At 45.7% G+C, this 25,426-nt stretch overlaps 11 protein-coding genes across 11 annotated transcripts; 4 read left to right on the forward strand and 7 right to left on the reverse strand.

Moving 5' to 3' along the window:
• Window positions 1–87: 87 nt before the first annotated feature.
• Window positions 88–1,406, forward strand: BGW36DRAFT_405938 (acid phosphatase precursor). The gene is made up of 2 exons (XM_046218982.1): window positions 88–357; window positions 409–1,406. Exons 1-2 carry the CDS (start codon window positions 177–179, stop codon window positions 1,128–1,130), a joined length of 903 nt encoding a protein of 300 aa, XP_046074447.1. The 5' UTR covers window positions 88–176; the 3' UTR covers window positions 1,131–1,406.
• Window positions 1,407–1,859: 453 nt separating this feature from the next.
• BGW36DRAFT_459871 (uncharacterized protein) lies at window positions 1,860–2,989 on the reverse strand (the record flags this gene model as incomplete). The annotated part of the gene is made up of 2 exons (XM_046222068.1): window positions 1,860–2,265; window positions 2,343–2,989. The coding sequence occupies 2 exons, from the start codon at window positions 2,987–2,989 to the stop codon at window positions 1,860–1,862; spliced, it is 1,053 nt and encodes a 350-aa protein (XP_046074448.1).
• An 843-nt stretch (window positions 2,990–3,832) lies between these two features.
• On the reverse strand, window positions 3,833–5,737 carry BGW36DRAFT_459872 (general substrate transporter; the record flags this gene model as incomplete). The annotated part of the gene is made up of 5 exons (XM_046222069.1): window positions 3,833–4,077; window positions 4,163–4,668; window positions 4,723–5,223; window positions 5,312–5,639; window positions 5,705–5,737. The coding sequence occupies 5 exons, from the start codon at window positions 5,735–5,737 to the stop codon at window positions 3,976–3,978; spliced, it is 1,470 nt and encodes a 489-aa protein (XP_046074449.1). The 3' UTR covers window positions 3,833–3,975.
• Window positions 5,738–6,296: 559 nt separating this feature from the next.
• On the reverse strand, window positions 6,297–7,705 carry BGW36DRAFT_395773 (chaperonin 10-like protein; the record flags this gene model as incomplete). Its single annotated transcript, XM_046218081.1, has 6 exons — window positions 6,297–6,474; window positions 6,536–6,908; window positions 6,975–7,228; window positions 7,301–7,395; window positions 7,457–7,508; window positions 7,572–7,705. The coding sequence occupies 6 exons, from the start codon at window positions 7,703–7,705 to the stop codon at window positions 6,297–6,299; spliced, it is 1,086 nt and encodes a 361-aa protein (XP_046074450.1).
• Window positions 7,706–8,100: 395 nt separating this feature from the next.
• BGW36DRAFT_447574 (aldehyde dehydrogenase domain-containing protein) lies at window positions 8,101–9,934 on the forward strand (the record flags this gene model as incomplete). Its single annotated transcript, XM_046221724.1, has 7 exons — window positions 8,101–8,479; window positions 8,539–8,620; window positions 8,683–8,920; window positions 8,994–9,081; window positions 9,153–9,210; window positions 9,263–9,839; window positions 9,890–9,934. 7 exons carry the CDS (start codon window positions 8,101–8,103, stop codon window positions 9,932–9,934), a joined length of 1,467 nt encoding a protein of 488 aa, XP_046074451.1.
• Window positions 9,935–10,295: 361 nt separating this feature from the next.
• BGW36DRAFT_374886 (uncharacterized protein) lies at window positions 10,296–12,667 on the reverse strand. Its single transcript, XM_046215715.1, has 4 exons — window positions 12,516–12,667; window positions 11,772–12,434; window positions 11,112–11,723; window positions 10,296–11,034 (listed from the first exon to the last, which is right to left on the reverse strand). Exons 2-4 carry the CDS (start codon window positions 12,421–12,423, stop codon window positions 10,451–10,453), a joined length of 1,848 nt encoding a protein of 615 aa, XP_046074452.1. The 5' UTR covers window positions 12,424–12,434; window positions 12,516–12,667; the 3' UTR covers window positions 10,296–10,450.
• An 85-nt stretch (window positions 12,668–12,752) lies between these two features.
• BGW36DRAFT_405942 (fungal-specific transcription factor domain-containing protein) lies at window positions 12,753–15,748 on the forward strand. Its single transcript, XM_046218983.1, has 7 exons — window positions 12,753–13,025; window positions 13,092–13,958; window positions 14,018–14,084; window positions 14,147–14,312; window positions 14,367–14,547; window positions 14,606–14,776; window positions 14,838–15,748. Exons 1-7 carry the CDS (start codon window positions 12,865–12,867, stop codon window positions 15,391–15,393), a joined length of 2,169 nt encoding a protein of 722 aa, XP_046074453.1. The 5' UTR covers window positions 12,753–12,864; the 3' UTR covers window positions 15,394–15,748.
• A 720-nt stretch (window positions 15,749–16,468) lies between these two features.
• BGW36DRAFT_135153 (uncharacterized protein) lies at window positions 16,469–18,543 on the reverse strand. The gene is made up of 3 exons (XM_046209387.1): window positions 18,102–18,543; window positions 17,062–18,045; window positions 16,469–17,010 (listed from the first exon to the last, which is right to left on the reverse strand). Exons 1-3 carry the CDS (start codon window positions 18,423–18,425, stop codon window positions 16,708–16,710), a joined length of 1,611 nt encoding a protein of 536 aa, XP_046074454.1. The 5' UTR covers window positions 18,426–18,543; the 3' UTR covers window positions 16,469–16,707.
• Window positions 18,544–19,059: 516 nt separating this feature from the next.
• On the reverse strand, window positions 19,060–20,290 carry BGW36DRAFT_135181 (uncharacterized protein). The gene is made up of 2 exons (XM_046209388.1): window positions 19,969–20,290; window positions 19,060–19,836 (listed from the first exon to the last, which is right to left on the reverse strand). Exons 1-2 carry the CDS (start codon window positions 20,014–20,016, stop codon window positions 19,522–19,524), a joined length of 363 nt encoding a protein of 120 aa, XP_046074455.1. The 5' UTR covers window positions 20,017–20,290; the 3' UTR covers window positions 19,060–19,521.
• Window positions 20,291–21,565: 1,275 nt separating this feature from the next.
• On the forward strand, window positions 21,566–23,308 carry BGW36DRAFT_292979 (uncharacterized protein; the record flags this gene model as incomplete). Its single annotated transcript, XM_046210952.1, has 4 exons — window positions 21,566–21,643; window positions 21,732–21,762; window positions 21,826–21,967; window positions 22,039–23,308. 4 exons carry the CDS (start codon window positions 21,566–21,568, stop codon window positions 23,306–23,308), a joined length of 1,521 nt encoding a protein of 506 aa, XP_046074456.1.
• Window positions 23,309–23,344: 36 nt separating this feature from the next.
• Window positions 23,345–24,340, reverse strand: BGW36DRAFT_135198 (putative MIND kinetochore complex component Nnf1). Its single transcript, XM_046209389.1, has 2 exons — window positions 23,735–24,340; window positions 23,345–23,676 (listed from the first exon to the last, which is right to left on the reverse strand). Exons 1-2 carry the CDS (start codon window positions 24,142–24,144, stop codon window positions 23,382–23,384), a joined length of 705 nt encoding a protein of 234 aa, XP_046074457.1. The 5' UTR covers window positions 24,145–24,340; the 3' UTR covers window positions 23,345–23,381.
• Between the last annotated feature and the right edge of the window lie 1,086 nt (window positions 24,341–25,426).

Genomic DNA, 25,426 nt, shown 5'->3' on the forward strand with positions numbered 1-25,426 from the left:
ACCTGCCCCAATTGGCCAGCCCGAAGGACGCGTGTCGATGTCGATCCCTCGGCCGTACATGCATAAATGCATAACTATAAATGATCATGACAGGAGCCGTTCCTGAAGGCAACCTCGCAGCAAGCCAGAGACAGAGACATGCTGGAGGATAAGGATAATTTATAAGAAAGTCCGCCATGCATTTCTTCGCTCTCACCGCGACGCTTCTGCTCCCCCTGGCTTCTCAGGCCATCGATATCATCTCCTCTAATGATGACGGATGGGCAGAGGTCAACATTCGCTCGCTGTACAGCGCTCTGACCGCCGCTGGTCACTCCGTGGTGATTTCTGCCCCAGCCGAAAACGAAAGCGGTACCGGTATGTGCTTAATTCGATTATCAACATAGACATTTTTCCTGACACTTGCAGGCTCAAGCACTCGTACTCCCACCGTCTTGACCGAGGCGTGCGAGTTTGACAGCTGCCCCGTGGGCAGCCCCGCGTATGGCTATAACGCCTCACAGCCGCGCTTCAACTACGTCAACTCGTACCCGGCCACCTCGATCCAGTACGGCATCCAGAATCTGTCGACCAAGTTCTTCGACGGCGTGCCCGACCTCGCCGTGACGGGCCCTAACGTGGGCAACAACCTGGCTCTGACCGTGCTCTTCTCCGGCACGGTTGGTGCCGCCGTCTCAGCCGTAGAGAGTGGTATTCCTGCGATTGCATTCTCGGGAGATACGGGCTCGCAGACCGCGTGGAATGTGTCGCCTACACCACTGTACAGCCAGGTGTACGCGGAGCTCGCGACCACCCTGACAGACCATCTAATCGCATCGGGGGCACCTCCTTACCTGCCGCCCGACATCTGGCTGAACGTCAACTTCCCGGCCGTCAGCAACGACAGCTGCAACAGCGCCGACCAGTTCAGCTTCGTGCTTTCGCGCATCTACACGGCCGTTCCCCTGATCTCGGGTGCCGATGTGGAGACATGCGGCAGCACACGCCTGCCGACGGAGACTGCGGTCGTCGACACCGCTGGTTGTTACGTGGCTGTCTCGGTGGGCAACACTGACAAGCGGGATGGGAATGCCACCCAGCAGGCTGTGGTGTTGGACAAGCTGAGCGACCTGCTAGTGTGCCTGCCATAGCAGTAAATCTACCCTACCTGATTAGTGCGTGGTAGTAGTATAGTACATAATATATATAGCATATAGTGCATATAAAATTAGATATTCCTTAACAACATCTCAAATTGGCTAGGGTCGGTTATGAGCCATAGAACGCATGATTTTAGAAGAAAGCGGTCAGCTCACATTCTGCAATAGAACGGCAAGAACAGTCATGGAAAGGAAAAGAAACTCTTCAAAATTCTCTGGAATACAGTTTTCCGATATAAATATCTTGTTGGACCAGTATAAAGCTACACATATATTGATTTAATACTACGTCCCGTTGACTCAAATCTATGATATGGATGAGTCTAGGCTTATACACGAACTACTAGGTGCTTAGTGATGCTTTGAAATGGAAGCTTGCGTGCAAAAATCTAGAAATATGTGAATGGGAATCGATTATTGAGACAATATCTTCCCAGGGTAATGCGCTCTGTTTAGAGATCATATTTAAAGGAACTACGCCTAATACTGTATTCCTTAGCTCGTAAATATCATTGAATTGCAGTTATATACATGCGAAAGACCACATTTACCTCGACTTGAGCTTTTTTGCTAGCTTAAAGGCCATGTATAGAGAAGCAATCTAATGAGTCTTTTTATATTAATGATGCCGTATTTATAAAGAAGTTTTAATTTATAGAGTTATATAAGTCGATTATAGACTATTATTTAATAGCACTGCCGAGCTGACTGAATTCCATATCATAGCCCTGCGGCTTGAGCAATGCCAGGCTTCCTCTCCTCAAGAATCTTGAGTGTCTGCTCGTACGCCGTCTTCTGCACCCTGCGTCCAACGTCGGTATAGATCCACGACTCGACTTCTTGGTTTGCCCCATCGCTCTGGAACTCGCCGTGCGAAGTTGCGGGGGCAGAGGCTGCAAGCACAAACGTTCTAGCGCCAACCTCGGCCTTGCGGTCGAGAATACTGCGTAGGATACGGACGGCTAGAGGAGGTTTGATATCACTACGGCCAAGTGTAGATGTGCACAGGCCAGGGTTCACAATATTAATTATGACGGGCGGAACAGTGTCTGTGTTGGACTTGGACTGAAGCCGGAAGACTATTTCACGTGTGAGGAGGAGCTCAAGGAGCTTGGTCGCCTGGTACCTTTTAGATATTCCCCATCAGACATTAATATAAGTTTTTGGGGGGGTTTCCATAAGATCTCAAAATGTAATCCTTACCTGGGTTGCTGGCTGAAGGATGTCTCGTCATTCAACTTGGCGTACAAATCCGGAGCGTTGATCTCGGGAAATTTGGTCAGACGGTGTGCCTCAGAGCTGACAATGACAAGATGCGGTTGTGATCCGACGAAAAATTTATTTGTTTCATTGAGCTTAGGGAGCAGTGATAGGGCGAGCAAGAAGGTGTTAAGCACGTTCACCTGGACGGTTTGCTCAAACCCCTCGCACAGCGTCCAGACATTGGTGTTGATGCCAGCGTTCTCGACGACAACGTCGACACGCGGCAATTCGGTCTTGACGCGCTCAGCAAACTCGAGTGTCGAAGTAGTGCTGGAGAGATCCAGCGGCCAGACCTCGATAGCATCGGGGTCTTTGCGATGCTTAACGCTCCTGACAATGTCCTCCTTTGCAATCTCCCCTTTGGCGGGGCTGCGCACTGAGAGGATTAAGCGGGCACAGTTGAGTCGGTAGAAGTGGCGCGCAGCTTCGAGCCCAAGCCCTGCGTTTGCACCGCTGACGATTACCGTCTGATTTGTGAAGGGTTCTTCTGGATAGCGCGGTGTGACGAACAACTGCGAGTAGAAGAACGTGCGCAAGGCCGAACCAATCTTGGGTTCAATTGGAAATTCAACCCCTTTGTTTGACATTGTTTCAGTTTTTTTCTTTATTCTTTATTTTTTATTAATCTAGAGAAAATTGGTTCTCTCAGAATGTATCTACCGTTTGAGGCGAGTGGCAGGCTTTTGGTTGAATGAGTTGAATGTGGTCGAAGAATAATAATGATAAGAGAGCTTTATATGCATTCCATAATACTCAATAATCAATAATTAATTATCAGAAGAGAGTCAGGGAATAATGTTTGATTTATATTTCTCTCACCTCTCCGAAGAGAGAATGGCCGTTGCCTAAATAGGAAAATCAGATTATATACCTAACCTTATCTAGATAGGACCCACCATCGGCTCGCATTTCTCCAGGTAACAATTCCCCCAGAACTTGAGTGGACTAATTTCTTGGCTAAGATAGTGGGAGCAATTCCCTTAGTAACATTTGAAATTTGGATTATGGACTTCGATGCACAAGAAAGAATTCCCTCGATCCCTCTGATATAGGATATGGCAGCTGCTACCTAGGGATGTCATATTACCAAGAAATAACTAGCCACTCTGCTGCTTGTGTACATAAGATTCCATCCTGCAGCTGCTATAACAATAATCCCACGGGCCAACCACAGCCAGAAATAGACGGCCCGTAGGCTACACATCCTTTTCGTTGTCTTCTTCTCTGTATTCCATCTACTAGTCTCTATAATTCCCCCAACCCCTACGCATATAAGTGGCTTAACGCGAGGAATTTGTTTATACATTGAAACACTAGGCACTAGTTTGAAATAGGTAGTAGAAGGAATTAGGGGCTTAAACCCCTATCAAGCCTCTTAACGCCCACTGAAAATGAGATCTTCATAGCTTTAGTAAGTATTATTACAAGTTGTGACAGTTCGGGTAGCTCAGGCGGGTTGTCGAAACCCAGTCAAGACACCAGAAATTGCTTTGAAGATTCCTTTCTCATGCTTAGTTTTCGATAGAATAGCACCAATTTACTCATTAAATGACTGGCACCTCACAGAATCCCCTCAAACACTTTCAACCTCCTCAGTAATCTTCTTGGTGGTATTATCCAAGTCCTCGGGCTGGTTGAATAAATGCGCAATGTCTTCTAGGGAGCGTTGTCGGGTCTATAGTTCATCAAATCCTGTTAACAAACACACCAATGCGACTGGTAGAAAAAGAGGAGCGAGCGGGTAATTGTTATAGACATACCTCTGGACAATATAGCCAAACAAACACAAAACTCACAGCCGTACAAGCAATAAACACCGTATAATACCTCCATCCAATCTGAGCAAATGCCGTCGGAGCACATTGCAGGAATATAATTGTCGCCACGAAAAGCCCAGAGACGGAAACCGCCAGCCCCTTTGCGCGAACAGGAGTTGGGAAGATCTCAGATGCATAGATGTAGGAGGTGGCGTCGCAGGTAAGAGAGAAGCAGGTGATATGCAAGAAGAGAAAGAATACTGCGGCACTAGCTGCTGCTGTATTCGAGTTTCCCGATTTTTGATAAATGCTTAGACTGATGCATTCGCCAACGAGCGCGACGATTACGCCGGCAAATCCGGCCATTAATAGACGGGTGCGCCCGATTTTGTCCACGATAAGGGAGTTGAGAAAGTTGCCAATGGGGCACACGCTGATCCAGCCACTTTGGATTAGGAGTTGGGGGACAGTGCTGAAGCCGAGGCCGGCGTATAATGATGGTCCGTAGTCTGGGTTGAGTTAGAAAAGGTATACGATGTCAGTGATGAGTAGAGAAGACTGACTGTTAATTACCAGAGTTGCAGTTCCTTGACATGCAAACAATACACAGAACCCGATAAGGCATCTCTTGCGCATGGATGGGTCGTAGAATAGATCAGCAAAGGTATGTTTATCCTGTCTTTCTTGATATATAAGGGAACGAAGATTATTAAATTCCTCCATGACCGAAGTGGAAACATCAGCGTTAGAAGCCGATGGTTCCGTGTGAATAGCCTTGAAAGCGACTAGTGCATCCTCAATTTGGTCGCTATTGATCAGCCACCTAGGGGATTCGGGGAGAAAGAATATTCCGCATGCGAGCAAAAGCGGTGGCAGGCATTGGATTGCTAGTGGGAGTCGCCATTGTGATCCTGGTAGGTCAACAAAATAGAAACCGAGACCAATCCAACTAGCAAGTGCATATCCAATGCATATCATCACGCCATGAGTCCCGACTAGGAAGCCGCGGATCTGTGGAGGTGCGATCTCTGATTGATACAATGGAACGAGAGCAAGCAATGCTCCTAGAAAGAACATTTAGTCTGGATTACAGTCACGAAATATAGCAATTGACATATAGTCGAACTAGCCAAGAAAAGGGAGGTCGCTTACCAACACCCAGCCCTGTAATAAACCGGAAAACCAAGTACATAGCAATATGCACACTGCCCGCTTGCAAAGCACCACCAATAAGACTAACCAGGGCTGCAATGAAGATCGCTTTCTTGCGGCCCAGCATATCAGCAGACCCTATACACGAAAGAGACCCAAACAAACCACCAGCCTGAAATAGGCCATTGATGGCGCCTTCTAGTTGGGAGGCGTTTGGACGGGTGTCTAGAGCAAAGTAGGCAAGGAAAGAAGGCTGTCCAAGCGTGGTCGAGATGATGCTGGAGCAGTAGCCGTAGGTCAGACTACCCAGAGCGACAAAGCCCACAATCTGAAATTAGAATTTAGCTGTGGTTTCTGTTGCAAGTTTTCTATCCAAAGAAAAAAGACGCTTACTAGAATGTGAAAGGCAGAAAGCGATAGTACCATGGTGAATACTAGTATACGAAGTATATCTATCGAATTGTTTATGGACCTGGGGGAATAAAAAATGCGGGGGAGTCTGGAGAATATTATGTATCTTGGGGGGGTGGGGGCACCGGGGAGAGTTACGAATCCTTACAATCAGGGGTTGTAATATGTTGAGTCACCGAAAGTTACCTCCATCAATTTCTGGGGCACCTTCGGATCAATGGAAATCTGCTTTCAGTTCGGCGTCTTAAAACCCTTTATCACATCTTAAAGTGGAGGACGCTCGGCCTCTCGGCATTTCCCTCTACAAAATCATACACCGGGCCGATAAAGTTTAAACATCTTGTTCATATTCTGTTATTGCATTAAAATTATTCTTCTCTAACATTATCAATCTTTTCCTCAATAGAGCATAATTAAATGTCAAATGAAAAGTTACCTTTATAATTTAGATTTTGAGTTAGTGACGCATATGAGATTCAGAGTCTGATTGGCATTTGGAATAAATTCTAATTCATCTATCAACTATAAAAGCACAGCTTTTGACCTCAATATGCTATCCTGTTGATAGATACATTCATACTCGAAGGATAACCTTCCTAGCCTTGTGCTGTGCAAACATCGCAAAGCCTTCCGAAGCGTCCTTCAGGTCCAACTCATGAGAAACGTAAGTTTTCAATTTAGCTTCGTTTTGTTTGAGACACTCAAGGGCGTCATTGAATACAGTCCGTACAGGGACACGACCAAAGTTCACACTGCAGCCGTACTTCAGTCAACAATCTTATCCCCTTAAATAACATTATGATGGATACTTACGTGATGTTCTTCAAGTAACAATCAAGCCCCGTGAAAGGTAGCTCTGATTGATGGAAACCCACAGAAGACAGTATCCCGCAGGGCCGTAGTAAATTGAACGCAGAACGAAGAGCGTCTTGATTTCCGACTACTTCGACAACTGCATCTGCCCCTCGACCATCTGTAACAGCCATTATTGTTTCCTCGATATCATCTTGTCCAAGTTTGAGGGAAGTCGCACCCAATTGCTCTGCTTCTTTCAGGCGATCTTCGACGCTGTCAACAGCGTAGATCCTCCTTACTCCTTTGGATAGGATCGTTGCGATTGCACAAATTCCCACCGGTCCACATCCTAGAACCACAATTGTCTGATCAAAGAGTAATTTAGATTTACCTAACGTGTCTTCTGAGGTAGCTGGTGTATTCTTAGAAAACCCATTGGTAGCCTTCTGAGAGAAACTGGTCAACGGCGACTCAAGCTGATTGCAAAGTCCTTCGATTGCGCGACTGGCGCCGTAGTAACCTGTCGGGAATATATCACACATCATAATTAAAAGTCGGTCGTCCAATTCCGGAGGGACACGCTGTAATGTGCCATCTGCAAAAGGAACACGAACGAACTCAGCCTGGCCTCCGTCCAGCTGTTGGGTGCCAAAAGCCGTTCCTTCGACACATCGATTGGTAAGTCCTCTCACACAATACCAACATTTCATACTGATATAAAATAATTCTGATTAGCCACTTCCATATTGATGCTCGAAACAGAATATTGAAAGCTTCAGTTACCAGACTGGTGAAAATATAGCTACAACGGAGTCGCCAGGCTGGAAGTCAATGACTTTGCCGCCCACTTGCTCAACAGTTCCAACAAATTCATGGCCCTATATGATATTACACACAAAGTTAATTTTATGCTTGGACAGATATAAATGCGCCACTTACCATTATATGTCCCGTACCAGTTTTCTGGTGGCCGCGATACATGTGAAGCTCGCTGATTTTAGGACGATAAGTAAGCGACAAAAAATCATCAATTGATTTGGCTCTTTGAACACACCTTCCACATATTCCTGCTGATTTGACACGTACAATTGCATCAGTCTGTTGTTTTATTTGAGGCTTTGCTTTTCTTTCAACGGAAATGTTGAATGGCCCGCGAAATACAACGGCATTCATTGTCTGGATGGCCATAATGAATTGGATTTTAAGTGAGTAGTAGTTTTCGAGCGACCAATTAATCATGAACAACCACTGATATAAATCACTTGAGTCCAGAGTCATTGTAAGTGGCTGTAACTGTTCGGCTTCTTCGGCGTTTAGAGCATGATCAAGATGCCGAACCAAACCCTTATTAGGGTCATCGGAATACGTCACGCTGGTCTTCATTCCATCTGACCCAAAACGTTTTCAATATTTTGAAAAATAAATAAAGGTTTCTTCTTATAAATTATTCTATTTCTTAAAAGGCATTTATCTATACTGTTGAAGGCCGCCCTTTCATCTATCTAGGTTTTGCTCTTCAATCCGGTCTAATTCGCCCGATTCCCAAAACAGCAATACCCAGAATCCGATATCAGAATATCACAATGAGTGACGCTTTAATTGGGCTTCCTATTCCAATATCCTTCAGAAAGCTTTACATCAATGGCGCGTATACGGAATCACATTCTCAACAAACACTTTCCATATACAACCCTAAAGATGATACATTAGTCGCAACAGAAATTCCCATCGCTGATGCATACGACGTCGATCTCGCTGTAACAAATGCTGAAACTGCTTTCAATGGCCCATGGGCATCATTTACTGCGTCGCAACGAGCAGAGTGTTTTTACCGTCTGGCAGACCTTCTCGATAAACGCCTCCCGATGATACTCCGACTTGACTCGTTGACAACCGGAAATCCAGTATCTTTGATCCCGACAAGAGAAAAGGGCTATATCAGAAATTGCCTCCTTTATTATGGTCTGTACACATTCTATGATATTCGTTGTGAACATTACTTACTCAAGGCTACTATCTAGCCGGCTGGACCGATAAGATGCGAGGAGATTATTACCCTGCTGACGACGGATTTGTGAAACTGGTTCGCCATGAACCATTAGGGTAAATATTAATGGGTTTGGCAAAGTCAGGAGAATATATAACTAATCCAATTTCCCCATCAGTGTATGCGCTGCTATCAATCCATTTAACTCCCCTGTGGCATCGCTGTTTATCAAGGCGGCGCCTTGCCTGGCAACTGGCAACGTGCTTATAATAAAACCGTCAGAAAAAAGCCCCCTTGGCTCACTAGCTGTTGGACCTTTATTTGAAGAGGCGGGATTTCCTCCTGGAGTTGTACAGGTCTTAACCGGCGACGGCAGCACAGGGGCGCTTCTTGCCAGACATATGCGGGTCAGAAAGGTAAACGGGAGTCCCTCAATATAAATTTTTTTTCGCAGTATATCATTGCTAACTCTCTTCATCAAACATCCAGATTAGCTTCACGGGAAGCATAGCAACTGGTAAAAAAATACAAGTAGCGGCTGCTGAGAGTAATCTCAAACGCGTGACTCTCGAACTAGGTCGGTTTATATTTCTCTATTATTCAATCTTTTCTCAAGAGAATTCTTCGCTTAATCTGCATTTTGGACAGGCGGTAAAAGCCCAGCTGTGGTATTTGATGATGCCGATTTGAAGAATGCTGTAGATTGGTGAGTTGTCTTACAAAGAAGGTTTGTGACCAATATTAATTGGTATATGCAGGACTCTCAATGGTATACTTGCCCGCAGTGGACAGGTCTGCGTGGCATCATCTCGTATTTACGTACAAAAGTCAATTGCCAACGAATTTATTAAGCAATACACAGAGCGTATGAAAGCCGCTGCTACAGGTTTTGGAGATCCTCAAATACCAGAAACAAAATATGGTCCCCTTGCAGATTCACCTTCATTTGAAAGAGTTCAAGGAATGATAATGCGTGGAAAGAAGGAGGCAGATCTGGTAGTTGGTGGGAACAGAATCGGAGATGTCGGGTGCTTTATTGAACCTACAGTTTTTCTTAATCCAAAGGACGATGCTGAGATCTATAGAAACGAAGTATTTGGTCCAGTTGCTGTGATTAAATCTTTTGATACGGAAGAGGAGGTGGTCTCGTTGGCAAATGATACAGAATACGGACTAATGGCAGGCGTGTTCACAAAGGATATCAATCGTGCATTGAGAGTATCTCAACGAATTGATTCTGGTGTTGTTGGTATCAACTGTATCAGTGTCATGAACATTCAAGCCCCATTTGGCGGCAAGAAGGCTTCAGGGTATGGAAGGGAATTCGGAGAATATGTAAGACTCCATCTAAGATTTCTTAATAGAAGCTAACCGTGTCCTTATAGGCGCTGAGAGTCTTCACTGAACCAAAGACCATCCTTATCAAGTAAGTTCGTCTCCTCTATTTTTGTAAGGTAATGCTAACTAGATTGTGTAGTATGATGAGTTCCTGATGGGTTTAAATTTTAAACAATTCAAATTTGGCGATCGAGTAAATTCTGATTGCTGGATCATATATTGTCATAGTTTACTTTTTTAAGTCTACACCAGATTTGAGAGTAACATGTTCAATGTTGATGTGTTTGAGATTTATTCTCCGTCAAGTCTTTCCAATTATGTATCAATTTATCTATCATTGTCATGTCAAGATCGACATCAGACTCTTTTACTAGCCTTACAGGCCAATAGTACGAGCATTAGTTGATAGCAATAGTTAAATCCGATCACAGACAATCTATATTCAAATAATTTGTTTCAGTCTCTTTGGCCGTCAACTTTGATGGATGGGGGGGGCTTCAAAGAGTCGAACAATATCAATAAAGAAGACATCCAATCTTGTAAATATACTTACATGATCTGCTCAAGTACTAAACGAGCACTGAAGAGTAAAACAGCAAATGATATAATCAAATTCTACCTCGTGCCAGAAATCGAACGGGTACATCCACAATCCGACTCCTGATGTATTCGCCAATGCCTTTTCCTAGTCCATCGATGCGTGCAGAGCTAGCGATCCCACCACCTAAGAAATCCAAGACACGAAAATGGACCGCCAAAATATTTGGGAATTCGCATCTCTCAATACTCCGTTTAATCCCCGTTTCAGTCAAGTCTTTCCAATCGTTTCCTAACAATTTTTTGAAGCAAGATATCGTTAAGAATGATTGAAGCCATGGATACTCATCTTCATGTCGAACAAAGATACCTACATTGAAATTATCGGCTTTGTCTCCAGATCTTGCATGAACAATACTTCCTAGTGGTGCACGTTCGGTAGGGCCGAAATAATCAAGAGATACCGGACTATCCGTTTCATATGAAGGTCTTTGCAATTGATATTCAGACGTAAGCACTGGTGGCGGTATTTCGATTGTTTTTCCCGATGATAACTTGACAGTTTGTTTGATTAAACACTGAGAAACGATAACGGGGAAGATCTCCATGAATGGCTTTGGATCCATTGTGCGAAAGTCAAGATTCATATGATAGCCTGTGGTTACTTCATCAGGCAAAGACGTTGTTGTAATAAGATTTATTGTTGGTGTTGTCGAAAAGTGAAACACGTACCTGGATAACTCTGCATTCTAAGAGCATAAATTGGAGTCTTGAACTTGTCACTTGATATGTCTTTCTTCTCTCGGGCTTGGGCAAATACGCGGAGGGAAACAGTCCCTGCTTGCTGGCTTTGTGGATCGCTTGTAGGTGTTCCATATACTTCTACGGAAAATTTGCTAAAGTTGTTGTTTCGAAAAGCACTTTTCAACTGTTGTTTCATCATTTGCGCTTTTTCCGGAACGTCAAGCCCATTGATGTAGAAAGTTGCCTCCGCCTGGTAACCACCCGGCGCAGCAATCATGGCTTTGGTTGTAGCTGGTGGTGGCATGCCCTTGACGCCGTCAACAGTAACTCTGTCTGGTGCTGTTTGGGTAACTCGGATTTCTTGTAAATCAGCAACGGTGTCCGGGTTTAAATACAGCTCGCCTTGCAGTTCGTATAATAACTGTGCGATTGTATTGAATTTGGTAATGGCTCCTCCATATTGCTCAATTTTCGTAATTGTGCACGCTCCAGTATCATCAATCTCGGCAATAGGGAAAGATAGGTCGACTAGTTGCGGTAAGAAATCCTTGAAGCCAGAGAAATTAGCCCCGGTAATATATGGGCCACATTCAATAAGATCTATCCATGGTCAGTTGGTGAATAATTGGAGTTAAATATCTCACATACGTCCAGCTACAAGAGCTCCAGCAAGTTTGTTCCAGTCATCTTTCTTCCAGCCGTACCACCATGCAGCGGCACCGATAACTGGTGATGCATCTGTTACTCTGCCGCAAATTACTATCTGCGCACCGTGTTGTAGAGCCTCATAAATACCCCAAGCGCCTATATACGCAACACCACAGTGAGGTCTCAATTTCCAATCTCTCAATCGCCAGTCTTCGTGGTCTAGGTGATGTAACCCTGAGTTGTGCTCCAATCCATCGGAATTTGTGACTAAATCTGATATGTCATCACCCAGAACTTGAGCAACAATGACTTGTTCGCATCCTTTTCTTCGACATAACTCCTCTACTTCTCTCGCGAGAGATGGTGTATTCAGTGCGCCGGCATTTGTAATAACTTTGATGCCCCGTTCTATCACAACGTCCAGACTTTCGACCAGTTGGGATAAAAACCCTGATTCATATCCAAGTTCCGGATCCTGACTTTTGGTGATAGCATTCCATGCAATATTCATTTCTGAAAGCCAATCACCCACGATCACATCGACATTACCATGACGTGCCATGCGGGACATAGCGGTTGGACTGTCACCTGTGGCGCCAGAGACGTTACCAACACGGAGACATTTTTTAGCTGTCATCTTGAGTAGTATCATGTAAGGGCGGCCTAAAAATTATGAAAATGGCAAATTAATATCAGCAATTCGAAGTAAGCTAGGATTGGCACATATGTAAAGTGAATGTATACCAATTTAGAAATCTATAGGTCGGTCACATGTACTAATAAAGAAAAGGTGGCACTTGAAGAGCCCATTATTTGAAATTATTTGCTATCAATGAGTAAAGACTAGTTCAATATGGAGGGGAATTACCGAGGGTAATCATAACATTGGAGCTGTGTGCTTGTTGAAACTCCTCTCGGCATCTCAAAGATATCGGAGTTTATGTCCGATTCACTTCGGCGACGACGCCGAAATTGTGGCAAATTCAACACTCCTCCCAATCCAATATCAATAGCCAATTAACAATATATCACTCAATTTCGGCTTTTTATCAGCAACTTAGCCTTGTCATCAATGGGGTGACCATCGGACTCAATGACCCGCAATCGCATTGAGGAATCGGTTCCGAGACAGCGCGTCGCCTGCCGCCGTTGCAATACCAAGAAGATCAAGTGCAATGCAAGTGGAGAGACGGCATGCAATAACTGTCTTGCATCCAATACTGAATGCATCCTGATCAATTCCCAACGCGGAAGGTAAGCCAGCTTACTCAATTTGAAAGATGATGACCTGTGGACTAAAACAGACATGCATTTCCATAGATACACCCGCCGTCATACCCGGACACGCGCGGCGAATGTACCGACATTGTCACAGCAGCAGAAGGCTAGCATCGCAGTAGACGCCCGTCCTACAGGTTCAAAAGTACACTCCCCGATATTGCCCTCTTACCAGCCACAAGTTAGGTCTCCTCAGGTTGGAAGTGACGGGTCTACAAGCGTTGCAGACCGGGATCCTAACGGGGCATTTTACCTGCATATTGCAGATCAGACGGTCAACCCGACCAACAACCAACGTATTACCGATAAAGTGCGCACTTTATTTCTAGGCGAATCTTTCAGCCTCACTTACGTCGTCCATGATGTACTCTCTCCATTCTTAAGCAATGCTCCCCGCTACAAAAAAAGACTACACTTCCCCATAGGTGAGGGATATGATCCATCAGTTGTGGGACAGCACGATATTGTTCAGAACCAGAGAATCTTATTACAGGAGCGTAATCTGCTTTATCAACTGGAACCCTCAACCCTAGAACGTTTGCTTGGTGTTTTCTTCCGATGGTTTAACCCAGCATTTCCGATCCTCAACCCATCAGAATGCATGCAGAACTGCCGACAAAATGAAATGTCCCTTTTGGTGCTGAATGCCGTTTTGATGGTGACAGTCACCATCTGTGATGACGAAGAGCTCGCACTTACACGCTTAGAAAACCGGCATCAAGCGAGGGCGGTGTTTTATCATCAGGCGAAGACACTTTTCGACTCTGACATGGAGCCGGATAAAATTAACAGCGTCATCGCCGTGTTTTTCTTGAGCTTCTGGTGGGGAGGGCCAAATGATGAGAAGGACTCATGGTACTGGCTGGGAATTGCGATTGGACTAGCGCAAAGCTTGGGAATGCATCGATCGTAAGTACCTGGTATTGTAAATGGGGAAATCGACTTTTTAATTATAGTTTGGGTTTCAGAACAGCAAGATCTCACATGAGTGAGCGCACCGCTCGTCAATGGAGACGGATCTGGTGGTCATTACGAGTAAGTTCCATATAACCCAAATTAAATCAATGACCTTGTTCGACATGCTAAATCCCTAACCGGTTCGAGATGTTCTCACAAGTGGCTCTATAGGTCGTCCTCAACATTTTTCTGAGCGCGATTGCGATGTAGAGATGTTGGAACTCGAGGATATTTATGATATATATACGGAAGAGGATTCGGAACAAGCGCATTATGCACACCAAATTGCGCGCTTGTCAATTATATGCAAGTATTTGCCTTTTCCTAAAGAAAACGGAGAGCTGATCATTAGAAATGTAGTCAGCAATATCATTGTTTCACGATACGCGGCTCGCCACGCGGATTCACTCAGTCAGAAAATCAATCTAGAGAAAGCACTGGACAACTTTCGTGAGCAGATACCACGCCCTCTCCAGTATTCTGGTATCAACCCTGATTCCAAAAAGGGTTTATGGTCAGCGATGTTATTAATGGCTTTCAAGTGAGTCCACTCTTCATCATGAGAGCTGAATTTCAAATTAAACCACAATTCTTTCAAGTTTTGGAGTTATCCTTCTCTCTCGGCCGCCTCGGAGTATCGATATCGACACAGTCATAAATCCTGAGTCGTGGGGAAATCATTTAATGGCACAGTCAGCATCGAATGAGGTTACAAGACTTATGGAAGACCTACTTTCAGCAGGAATGGGAAGACTGTGTCAAATTCATACGTGAGTTTCACAGACCATTCAGCATAGTCAAGGCGAGTTTATTAATGGTGTCGCGCTATAGTATACCGGCGTTATTCAACGCCCTCGCAATGCATGTTTTCTCTATATGCATGTCCGGTGCTATCGGTCGAGAATTGGCTGAAAACCGTGCTCGGACATGTATGCTCGGGCTGCGGTGTCTGCAAGAATCCTGGCCTGTTAGCGGATGGATTCTCAAGCTATGGGTGGATATAATGGAGAGATTAAAAGCTAAGCTCAGCTGTACACCAGCTTCAAGTGATATCGTCCCTCATTCCGCCTATCGTGGACGAGATGTGGTAGGGGACTTTACGACGCAACAGCTACGGACACAGCTGAATAGCAATGGTTCACCGGTATCACCGTCACTACCAACGACTGCTGCGCCGCCTATAAATGGCGGCTTTGATGATATGGGAACTTTTAGAAGTAATAATACCCGTCTGAATCCATGGGTGCTTCCAAATAACGATTACACGCCTGGCCAGGACCAACTTTTGCCCAACATGTTTGTTCTTGATTGTTTCTCCCAAGACCCGGTAGCGGAGCAACTGAGCTTCTTTGACTCGTTGAATGTTCCTGATTGGGATAATATATAGAGTAAACCTTATCGTTGATCCAGAATCACGAGTCCTGAAAGAGGGCTGGTTCCTGTGGACTAGAGTATATATAGTCTAGTCTCGTCATGCAGTCTGCCTCGCGCTCGAAATCTTTTTATTTGGGGTTATTTTACAGGTCTGCGCTTTTTTATTGGGTTATGCAAACCAATACAATCACATAATGAACGTGTATCGCTAAGGCTGAGCTCTTGCAGTCGATCCGTGTATTTGCTTTTTTTCAGATATAAACACTAAGCATAGACCTTGCCCTAACACAATAAGTTCATTGTTAGTCAACATTGAAGTTAAGGCCACATATATGTCGACAGCAACATTTGAAATGCTATCAATTGATATGTTTTTTAAGTATATATAAAATCTTGAGAATAATGTAGATATTCCGCAGTCTAGCAATTATTTTCTACTACTGCCGTTAAGTTTTTGACGAAAAAAACCCAATTATCGACATAAGCAATGCTTGGTTTCCATGAGATAGAGAGAAAAAGAGGAAATTGGTAATGGTTATCAATCCTTCTCCTTTCTGTGTCCATTCACATCCACATATCAACTGATGAAACTCCTATCAACTGACAAGATTCCACCTCCTGAAATCATTCCCTCGATCGGTTGTTTCCCCTCTCAACCAATCCAACCCACGACGTCGTCATCATATGGTGCTGTCTTTTAAACAGATAAAAGGAGAAGAAAGAGCAAAGAACTATAGTGTAACATACAGCGTGAGGAATAAAGTGTAACCGAAAACCCCAAAGCAGATGAACCCTTGTAAAAGGTTTGGGGATTAGTCGAGAAACCACCGGGATGGAAAAGGAGTACATAGAAAGAAATCTGGTGAGAAAGGGGGTGAAAATCAGGCAATTTACATAATTATAACCAGGGGAACATGATCATGAGTAATAATCGAATGCGACAAGGGGGGTGTTAAAGGATAATAGATAATAAAAGCAGAAAAGAAAAAGAAAGACCTCAGGCCCGCTATGCTAGAAACAAAACAAAACCAGTAAAGCAAGTTTTAAGACAACCAAAGCTGCCCCTGGTCAGGGGAACTTCAAGATGGGGAAAAAGACAAGGGAAAAAGGTCAAGTCGCAAGAAACCAAACGAAATTTGATACAAGAATCGAGTGCCGCGCTAGAAAACTTTTTTCCAAATCGCGAAATTTTATGATCGCAACGAACATATCGTCAGCTAATACCGTGTCGTAATTTTAAAGATTGCATGTGATAAATATCGTAGAGTTCTTTGCTGGAAATCGTCCCGTGTTGGTGTTATTCATACCATCAGCTGTCTGGCATCACTTAAGCAGCCTGGGGCTGGCTGCGACCCTTGTTGACATTACCGCCGCGGCCGCCGCGAGATGCAAATCCGCCACGAGCTTGATCGCGCTGGAAGTTGCCGCCACGGCCCTGGCTACCAGCACGGCCATCAGAGCGGCCACGGTTGGCACCACCGCGACTAGCAGGGAAACCGTTGCTGCTAGCGTTACCAGCGCGAATACGGCGCTCTTCCACAGTGATCTGCTCGGTGCCGATCTGGTGAGGGTTCGCAGCAACGGCGGCGTTGTACGAAGCTTGGTCGGCAAAGTCAACAAAAGCGCAGTTCTGGATGTAAAGTTAGCGATGACTATACTTGAATTATGTGGGAATGCATACCCTAGCGCGGTTGACATCAAAGTGAGTCAACTTGCCGAAGCGAGACAGAACAGTCTTCAATAAAGCAGCGTCAACCTTCTCGTTGACATTCTTGATATAAGCCGGGTGCTTGTGCTCGTCGCCAGAGCGAGCCTGTTTCTTGTTGTGCTCATGGCCAGCAGTTTGCCACCCAGCCCCATCAATTGAAGACTCCTGACTAGCAGTCGATGACTCAGCGACAGCAGGTTGTTCCGGCTGCGGTTGAGCATTTTGAGCTGGCAGAGCAGGCGCTACTGAAGGCGAAGGAGCAGCAGTCTTGGCCTGGGCTGTAGAAGCAGCCGCAATAGCGGCAGCAGCGGAAGCACGCTTGTTGGCGGAAGCAATGCTAGCCCACGTCTTGGGAACAGACTTGGCAGGAACAGCAGGCTCCTTCTTAGCAGCTGCTGCGGCCTCCTTGGGGGCGCTGGCAGCCGGGGTGGGTTGAGGCTTCTCGGCCTTGGGCACCTCGGGCTCAGTGGGAACAACAGGGACCGCAGGGGTCACAGGAACAGCAGGCTTTTCCGGGGTTGCAATTCCGTTAACCGAAGCAGCCTCAGATTTCTCGACCTCACTGTCGGTAGTAGAAGTGACAGTCTCAGCCACTGATTCTTCAACATTTGCTGGAGCGGCAACGGCCGGTTCAGGCTCCGGTGCAACCCCGGGGTGGGAGACGGAGGTATCCTGAAGCTCAGCAGCCTCTTCTGGTTCGGCTTGGGCAGTCTCGCCAGAGACAAATTCCTCCTCGTCGTCTGCAAGGTAGCGGAAGATGTCATTGAGCACATAGTATCCGTTTGGTTGTTCGGCAAGAACGAATGTCTGAGTGAACTTGCGGGAAGGTTCGGAGCGGTTGGAGATTTCGCCGATAACAGCGACGAGGATGTTTTCGAACGAGGCCTGGGAATCGACGTTCAAGACACGAACCTTACAGTCATGGAAATCGAGTGCCTTAATTTTCTCGTTGATGGCCTACGTAGCAATATTAGCGCACAAGATACCCATAATCAGTGATGCTTCGCCTTTACCTTTTGACCAACAGCGACTGGGACGGACTCGGCCTCAGTTCCAAAAACAAAGTGAGAGTGTCGAGAGTAAAATAGAGGCAGCTTCTCTGGGTTGCGACTCATAGTAGTATAGTATTGCTCGACGAAGTACCAGCCTACCTCATCCTTAGGAATCTCATTCTTGCCCTCCTGCAAGGAAGGGCCGTTTGAGGGAGTACCAGTTGGCGCCGGGTGGTAGCTGTTACCCACGGGATTGACGGCGGCATGAGAAACGTAGGAGTCAGGGTACGGGTGAGGAGTAGCATAGGTGCCATTGATAGGAGCCTGAGTCGTGTCGGCCATCATGAAATGCTGTGTGTGGAATGAGATCTAATCTAGCTCGTCTAGGTTGGAAGTGAGATGTTGTCGGAGTGATGATGGCAGTGTCGAGCTCAACGTCGCGTCTGAAATATGAAATATGAATCTAAAGTACGGGCGCTCTTTGTCGACACGTCACAGACCTAACAACGAAATGGTCAGTACAAGCACGAGTGAGTAATGAAAGCCCGCTGCAAGAATAGGCTGTGCTTACCCAAAGAGGAATATGGATCAATGCAATTTTAAATCTCAGAAAGGTGAGAAGGAAAGGTAGATGGAAGCTTTGCCGCGCTAAATGCTAAGAATCGCAGGAGGGCAGCGGGGATTGTGTGAGCGACTGGAGTTAGGACTTTGGCAAACGGAGAAAAAGTTTCTTCGAGGCGAAAGCAGGCTAAGAAGGGACAGGAGGGCGGCGGCGCTGATGGATAAGGGGAGTCAAGAAAGGATAGCCTTGTCGAGATCAGAGAGGAAGGGTCTCGTGGAGGGCGAAGTGAAGAAAGAAGCGAGTCTGGAGACTTTTGGATGGTGGAGGAGGTCGAGCGAGGAGCGGAAAGTGCGAGGTCGCTGGCCCGTCACAAATTATGTCCCTAACCCCGATGTGGGCCCGTGCACGCGGTGGTGACTAAGGCGACAAGGCATCTCTTATATTATGCCATCTATTGATGTCAATGATGATAGTATATACACCTCGCTTTGACATGGAAGTCATTGAACAAGTCATTTGAGTAAGAAATTGATCTTGACATTGATATTGATATTGATATTGATTTCAATACGCTGGTCTCACTATGGTCTGTACCGCAACACCAAAGAATATCAGTCAAACTGATCCAATCAACGAATAAATGAGCATAGCAGGTATATATAAGAGAGCATTTGCAGGAAGAATGGAGACGCCAATCATAACCAAGGAGGTCGTCGTTGAAGCCGTAGACAATATGCCGGGTAAACCAAGAACAAAGATAGACAAGGAAAGATAGACAAAGATAGACGCAGAAAGATTGAGCATATGTGTGCATGTATATCGTCCTGATCAGCAGATCAACATTATGCAGTGGAAAACACGCAAGAAAGAAGCAGCCGATCAATTCTCCAAAGCCTTCTTCTCGTCCAATATCACAGGTTTCCGCATGACGGCGTCTTGGCCCGTCATCCTCCGGCCGAGCGCACGTTCGACTTTGGCACCGAGAGCCAACTTGTTCAGGTTGTCAGATTTCTCTGCGCTGGGTATGAATCGCTGTTGTTCGAGCGGTTTGCTCTCGAGGCGGTCGAGGCCTTCGGAGTATTCTTTGATTTCGGCCATTCGTGGGTCGCCGCTAGGCAGCGTGCTGGTAGTACCGTCTGAGGCCGCGAGCGAGGGGACGCCGCTATATGTTGAGAAGCGCTTTGATTCGTGGTGCTATGGCGAAATCAGTCGATGCTTAGTAGCCAGAGACCGCAATAGGTCCATGAGAGAATAGGTAGAAGAGAGAAGGTGCAGTGGTGGGTGACGTGAATGGGAGGAGGCAGGATATCAAACCAGGGGGCGTACCGATGGAGCCATAATAGGCCTCTCCGAGTCCAGGGAAACGCGAGCCATCTCCTATTTATTCTTGACACGGACAGCAAATGGTGCAAAGAGAACCAAGCGTGCAGGTGGAAAACCAGTGGGTGACAAATGTCAATCGAAGGCAGTATTAGGCAAGACCCTATTTTTCCCCTTGCCCACTTTTTTTTTTTCTCCCTCCAGCCGAACACGATTGTTATTGGTATGAGCCGAGTAAAAGCAGAAGTCAGAGGAGCGGTAAAAATGCGATGTGACGAATTTGTGACAAGTCACTGCCGATTATTATTCTTCTTCTTGCCAGTGGTGTGGAGGTGGGAGAGGGGGATGCCAATGCCGATGGAGTCGCCGGGCTCCCCCCAAGCTCTGGGCGCGCGAATGAAAGAGGGGCTGCCTGTTAGTTCGTCGTCTTAAAGCCACATCCGATGGCGATCAACGAGTCTCTTCGACGCAAAGTTCACAGACCGCCCGGAAGACGTTCCTGCCCTTAATGCTAGACCTCGTGGCCGCACGAGACTCTTGCTAAATGCCAATTTTACCGGCTTGCACATGCATGTATAGTCGGTAGACGTTTCGAGTTCCAATTTTCCCCAGCCATCCGGCAACGATGAACTTGTGAAACCAGTCATGTGTGCGATACCACGAAATCCGAAAAACGGGGTGTGTTGCAATAAGCAGGCTACTGCATAGAATCGCCATTAAGCCCTTCTCAGGCCATCAATTGATCCGTTATCATGGCTGGTGAAACAAGGCTTGCATTGCGGGTGGAGTTCAGCCTTCAAATGATAATCTGGCCCCTTTCGCCACGTGTTGCGACTCGCATCCGGAAGCAGAGGAGAAAGTAAGCAAATCAGTGAATAAGGCTTTGTATTCCACGTGCGACTGTATTTTAGCCTGAGATCTAGTTCCCTTTCAATATCCACGAGTCGCGAACCTAGGGGAACAGCCGACAAAGAGTCAAAGACACAGGCATTGCACACAATGGCTTCTCTGCCCCACAGCCGTCAACGGGGCTCGTAGCACTTTCTGACTGTTTGCGTCTTGTCTCAGTCTGCGACTGTGGTTCCCTACGTTGACCTGCGTGATTGTACTCCATGGTAGCACCAGACATGTCCAAATACGTATGTAATCAACAGATCGACCAGGCTATTGCCGCTATTGAGCGGCTATTCTCAATACTGCTAATATTGAATCCCCCGATTGCCGTTCTACACGTAGCATCTGTCTGACATCGCACACTTCGGTGCCGGAAAATCGTTCGGCATGGAAAGCATCTAAGTTAGGCAATAATTACCGACTCCTGAATCATAGTAAACCTTTGTAGCTCTGCATATCTATGTCGGTAGAGAGAATAGTGAGAATAGTCATGTCCAATCAGAAGCCGTGCACCATGTGATGTCCCTACTCCTTCACCGCCTCACGTGCGCGCCGACCGCCACTTTTGGGCTGGCAGATAAACCGTACTTCATTGGCTGAATATTGGGTATGTCGCCTCATGCGGGGGAGTCGATGATGATAGCTTTTTATTTTTTATTTTATGATATCGTTCCTTTTAAGCCATAATCATATATCAGCTAATCACGAAATGCCAAAACCAAAATCACTTCTCAAGGAAGCTGGCGGTGGGAAGAATAAGCAGAAGAAGAAAGGCCGTCACCAGCCTGTGAGTTTAGCTCTGGTTGAAAATATACAAAAACATAGACGACATTGGATTTGATCTTCTGACGTATGACGTGCTTCCATTGCTATAGGACCCTGAAACAGCTGATGAATTTCTAGCTGGTGAGATAGAAATTAATTAATTAATTAATTTATTTTTTTTTTGGAAACTAATCATGAATGCAGCTGGCGTCGAGCAGGAAGAAGGCGGCGAGAAATGGCGAGCCGGTGATGCCGTCAAGGCGATGCGCTTTTTCATGCGCGCCATTGAGATTTACGACAACGGTCTGAATAAATACCCCAAATCATTTGATTTGGCTTACAACAAGTAAGATCAAATTCAATATTGTTGATGGTTAAAAAAGACTAGGAAGTGAGTTGACTGGTTTGTCTAACTAGAGCTCGAGTTCAATACGAAATCACCCAACATCCCAAACTCGCTACCCAACTGCCCGCACCACAGGCGAAGATACTCCAGATTGCGCTCCAGTCTCACCGGGAGGCGCTCGTTCTTGAGCAAGATAATGCCGATGTTCTATTTAATACGGCGCAGGTCCTCACGAGTCTTGCCGAGAGTTTGACCGAATCCAAACGTCCCAAAGAAAGTCACCTACAAGAAGCACTCAAGTATTTGCAGGAGGCATTGGAGTTGTTTCAAAGATGTCTAGTACTTCAAGAGCTTCGGTATACGGAATCCCAGGAACAAATTGAAATGATGGAATCGGGTGAATATGCAGATACCGCCGGTAATACTGGCGGGGAGGACTTGGCCCAAAATGCACCGGAAGAACAGACAGGAGATGAATCGTCAGGCGAGGAAGAGTGGGCCGCAGTGATTGAGCCAGTGACCAAGAATACACTGGTCGACACAGCCGTGGCGCAGCTGGAAACCCTGTCCACACTATGCAGCCTTCTTGCGTTAGATGGGCACAATGGCTTAGCTTGGGTCGAGGAGTACTCGTACGATTTATTGAAGACAAAAATCGCGGCCTATGTTGAAGGGACAGATAGGGAAGACGAAGTTGCTCTAGCTCGTGCGCAGTTCGTGGCTGCCTTGACGGAAATACTATATAGGAGTGGGAGGATTGATGTGGAAACGTATCAAAGGGAGCTCAGCAACGCATTTCCACCCGAGCTTGATTTGTCGGATGATCCCGAAGGTCTGTGTAGCAAAGCCGAAGCTCTCACCTCTTTCAACTCTGCGATTTCCGACAACCCTCCAGTATCCAGCGATGAGGAATTGCAAAGATCGGTGACCTTGCGCTGGCAAGGACTGACCACGGCACTGGAAGCATTGACTGCAAGTTCAAAGCTGGCGACAACTGATAATGTCTGGAAGGTACATATTGCCAGAGGAGACACTGAAATGTCGCGGTGGAGGCTCGCCGGACCACCCTGGAATTATAAGATGGCACAAGAATACGCCTCAACACTTCTCAAGAATGCACAAACGTATTATCGCGGGGCTGCTGCACTAGCCCGTCGAGACGGTGCCGCTGGGGAGGAAGAAGCTTTATGTAAAGAGGCTTTCGCAGCAGCTCTGGCTGGAGATGGATCGAAATTAGCCCAGTTGAAAGCTGCCGGTCCTGAGAAGGTCTTCACTGTTGTTCAAGATATGGTTGAGGACGGGTTGGTTGCGCCGACAGATGCAGAACCATTAATTTCGTAAGATTTTTTCATCGAATCCTGTACATTGTACATTCACATAGATAATCAAACAATACCATCGAGTTGGTGATCTTTCAGGCTGCGTTACTTTTTTGAACATCCTCGTCGACTTGCATACTTTGCTGTCGAAGACTGTTCTCCCTGCTGTACTGCGTGGATGCATTGGCCGATCCTTCGAGGTCTGCCATAACAGCTTCTAGCCCTGATAACAATGATTCAATCTCCTTGCGCTGAGAAATAATCTTATCGGCCAATTCCGCGTTCTGCGACTGCGTGGTCTCGAGCTTTGCGTTGAGCGAGTCTTGGGCATGTTGCAGGTACGGCGCTAGATGCGCCTGATAGAGGTTGTCTGCACCCATCATATGAGGGCTATAAAAATTAGCTGGATTCGCTCAAACATCTTATGAAACGAATTGGATGGACTTACGGCACAGCACTCTCGCTCTCTCCATTATCCTTCCGCCGCCTGGCCTCACTCACCAATCTGTCCAATTCATTCAGCCCCTTAATCGCCTCTCGTTCCCTGACAATCTCATTAAACTCAGCCGTTGCGCCTTCTTCCAATTTGGCGTTTAACTGGCGATGCACCGACTCCAGGCTCGCTGGCACGTGCCTCGCGGGGGTAGGGAAACATGATGCGAAATTCTCGTATGAGTTTGCTTTCACAGTTGCACGGAGGGCTTTATGATAGATATCCTGGAATCGCGAGGCGCGCGGGCCTGGAGTCAGGGCAACAGGCGGAGGTGGTGGGGGAGAGGGGGACGCAGCGGTAGTTTCGACGGCTTCTCCCTGCTGTTGAGGCTGCTGAGGGTCGGGCGCGGGCGTGGGCGAGGGCATTTTGAGCAGTATTTTATAATATATCCTGCCTGCAGTTCAGAGTTTGGTCAATGCAGAGAGGAGCTTGAGGAAGCAAGTCATTCCAAGGAATCCAAGCGGAGTTAGAGTTGGCAACGCGACGCGCTGACCCGCTCTAGCACCCCTATTGGCTACAACATACTTCTACAATCATCCATTCACACTGTTACTATTTGGCGAATCGATTTGGTTAGGAATACAAGCCTAAGTTTTCTATAACTTATCTATCTAGATCTATTATATACGAGTTCACATAATTATTTATTATAAATTAAAGCTTTTAATACTTTATTAGTTAAAATATTGTCAGCCAGCTAGTGCAATCTAACACACATGGAACGGTATGTCAAAAAACCATCGGGCTGAACTACGACAGATTCAAGAACAATGAGCCTCATCCGATGTAACTCTTTTGATTGGTTTAGTGACTCACCTCTTTCGGCGACTAGTGATCTTCTCAAAACGATCAACTGTGTGCATTCAAAAATCGGACTCATGAGACATGTTTTCGGGAATGGCCACGGCACTGAGGAAAGGTAGGACATACTAGGCGGCAATCTTGCTTCTTAACCTACTTTTTGATAGGGGATAGCATTACCATCTGCCATGTAATAGCTCCACTTCAAGTAATTAAATAGAAAATATCTTAGCCATATATTCGTCGAGGAAATTGCACTTAATACAAAACTAGTAGTACTATTTGGTAGATCATGAGATAAAATACAATAATTCTTAAACATGAAAGCACCATAAAGAAAAAAATAAGAAAGTTATCTCATATAGTCTCCCTTCCTTCATCCCAACCCCAGCCTATGAATACCTTTATACGTAGAAGTAGAGCAAAGGAGTATCCAAAAGTAAAATACCTAATTCCCAATAATTTCATCATAATAACAAGACTTAATTGCCCTCTAGAAAGTATATCCATAGATGCTTTTATCTTTTCTTTCCTAAAATACACCCAAAAAATACCCTCAAATAGAGCTTTGATTTTAGATTTTTTTTTATTTACTGTCCCTCGCTAGTCTAATAGTTCTTACTGCAGTCCAAATAATATTTATCACAGTAACATCTTTCACCATCATAAAGATACTTCTTTATAGTTCCATAAGTATTGTAAGTTATATATTAATTGATCATCCCATTATAGCCACAGCTAAATACAAGAATAAAAGGATTGCATATAATATTTCTATATAACGTTAAGCATAAGATATACCAAAATCAACTGAACTAATCTTAAATCTGATAAAATTAATTTAAT

The sequence above is a fragment of the Talaromyces proteolyticus genome (assembly GCF_021365285.1).
Source record: "Talaromyces proteolyticus strain PMI_201 chromosome Unknown BGW36scaffold_4, whole genome shotgun sequence".
Classification (NCBI taxonomy): Eukaryota; Fungi; Ascomycota; class Eurotiomycetes; order Eurotiales; family Trichocomaceae; genus Talaromyces; species Talaromyces proteolyticus.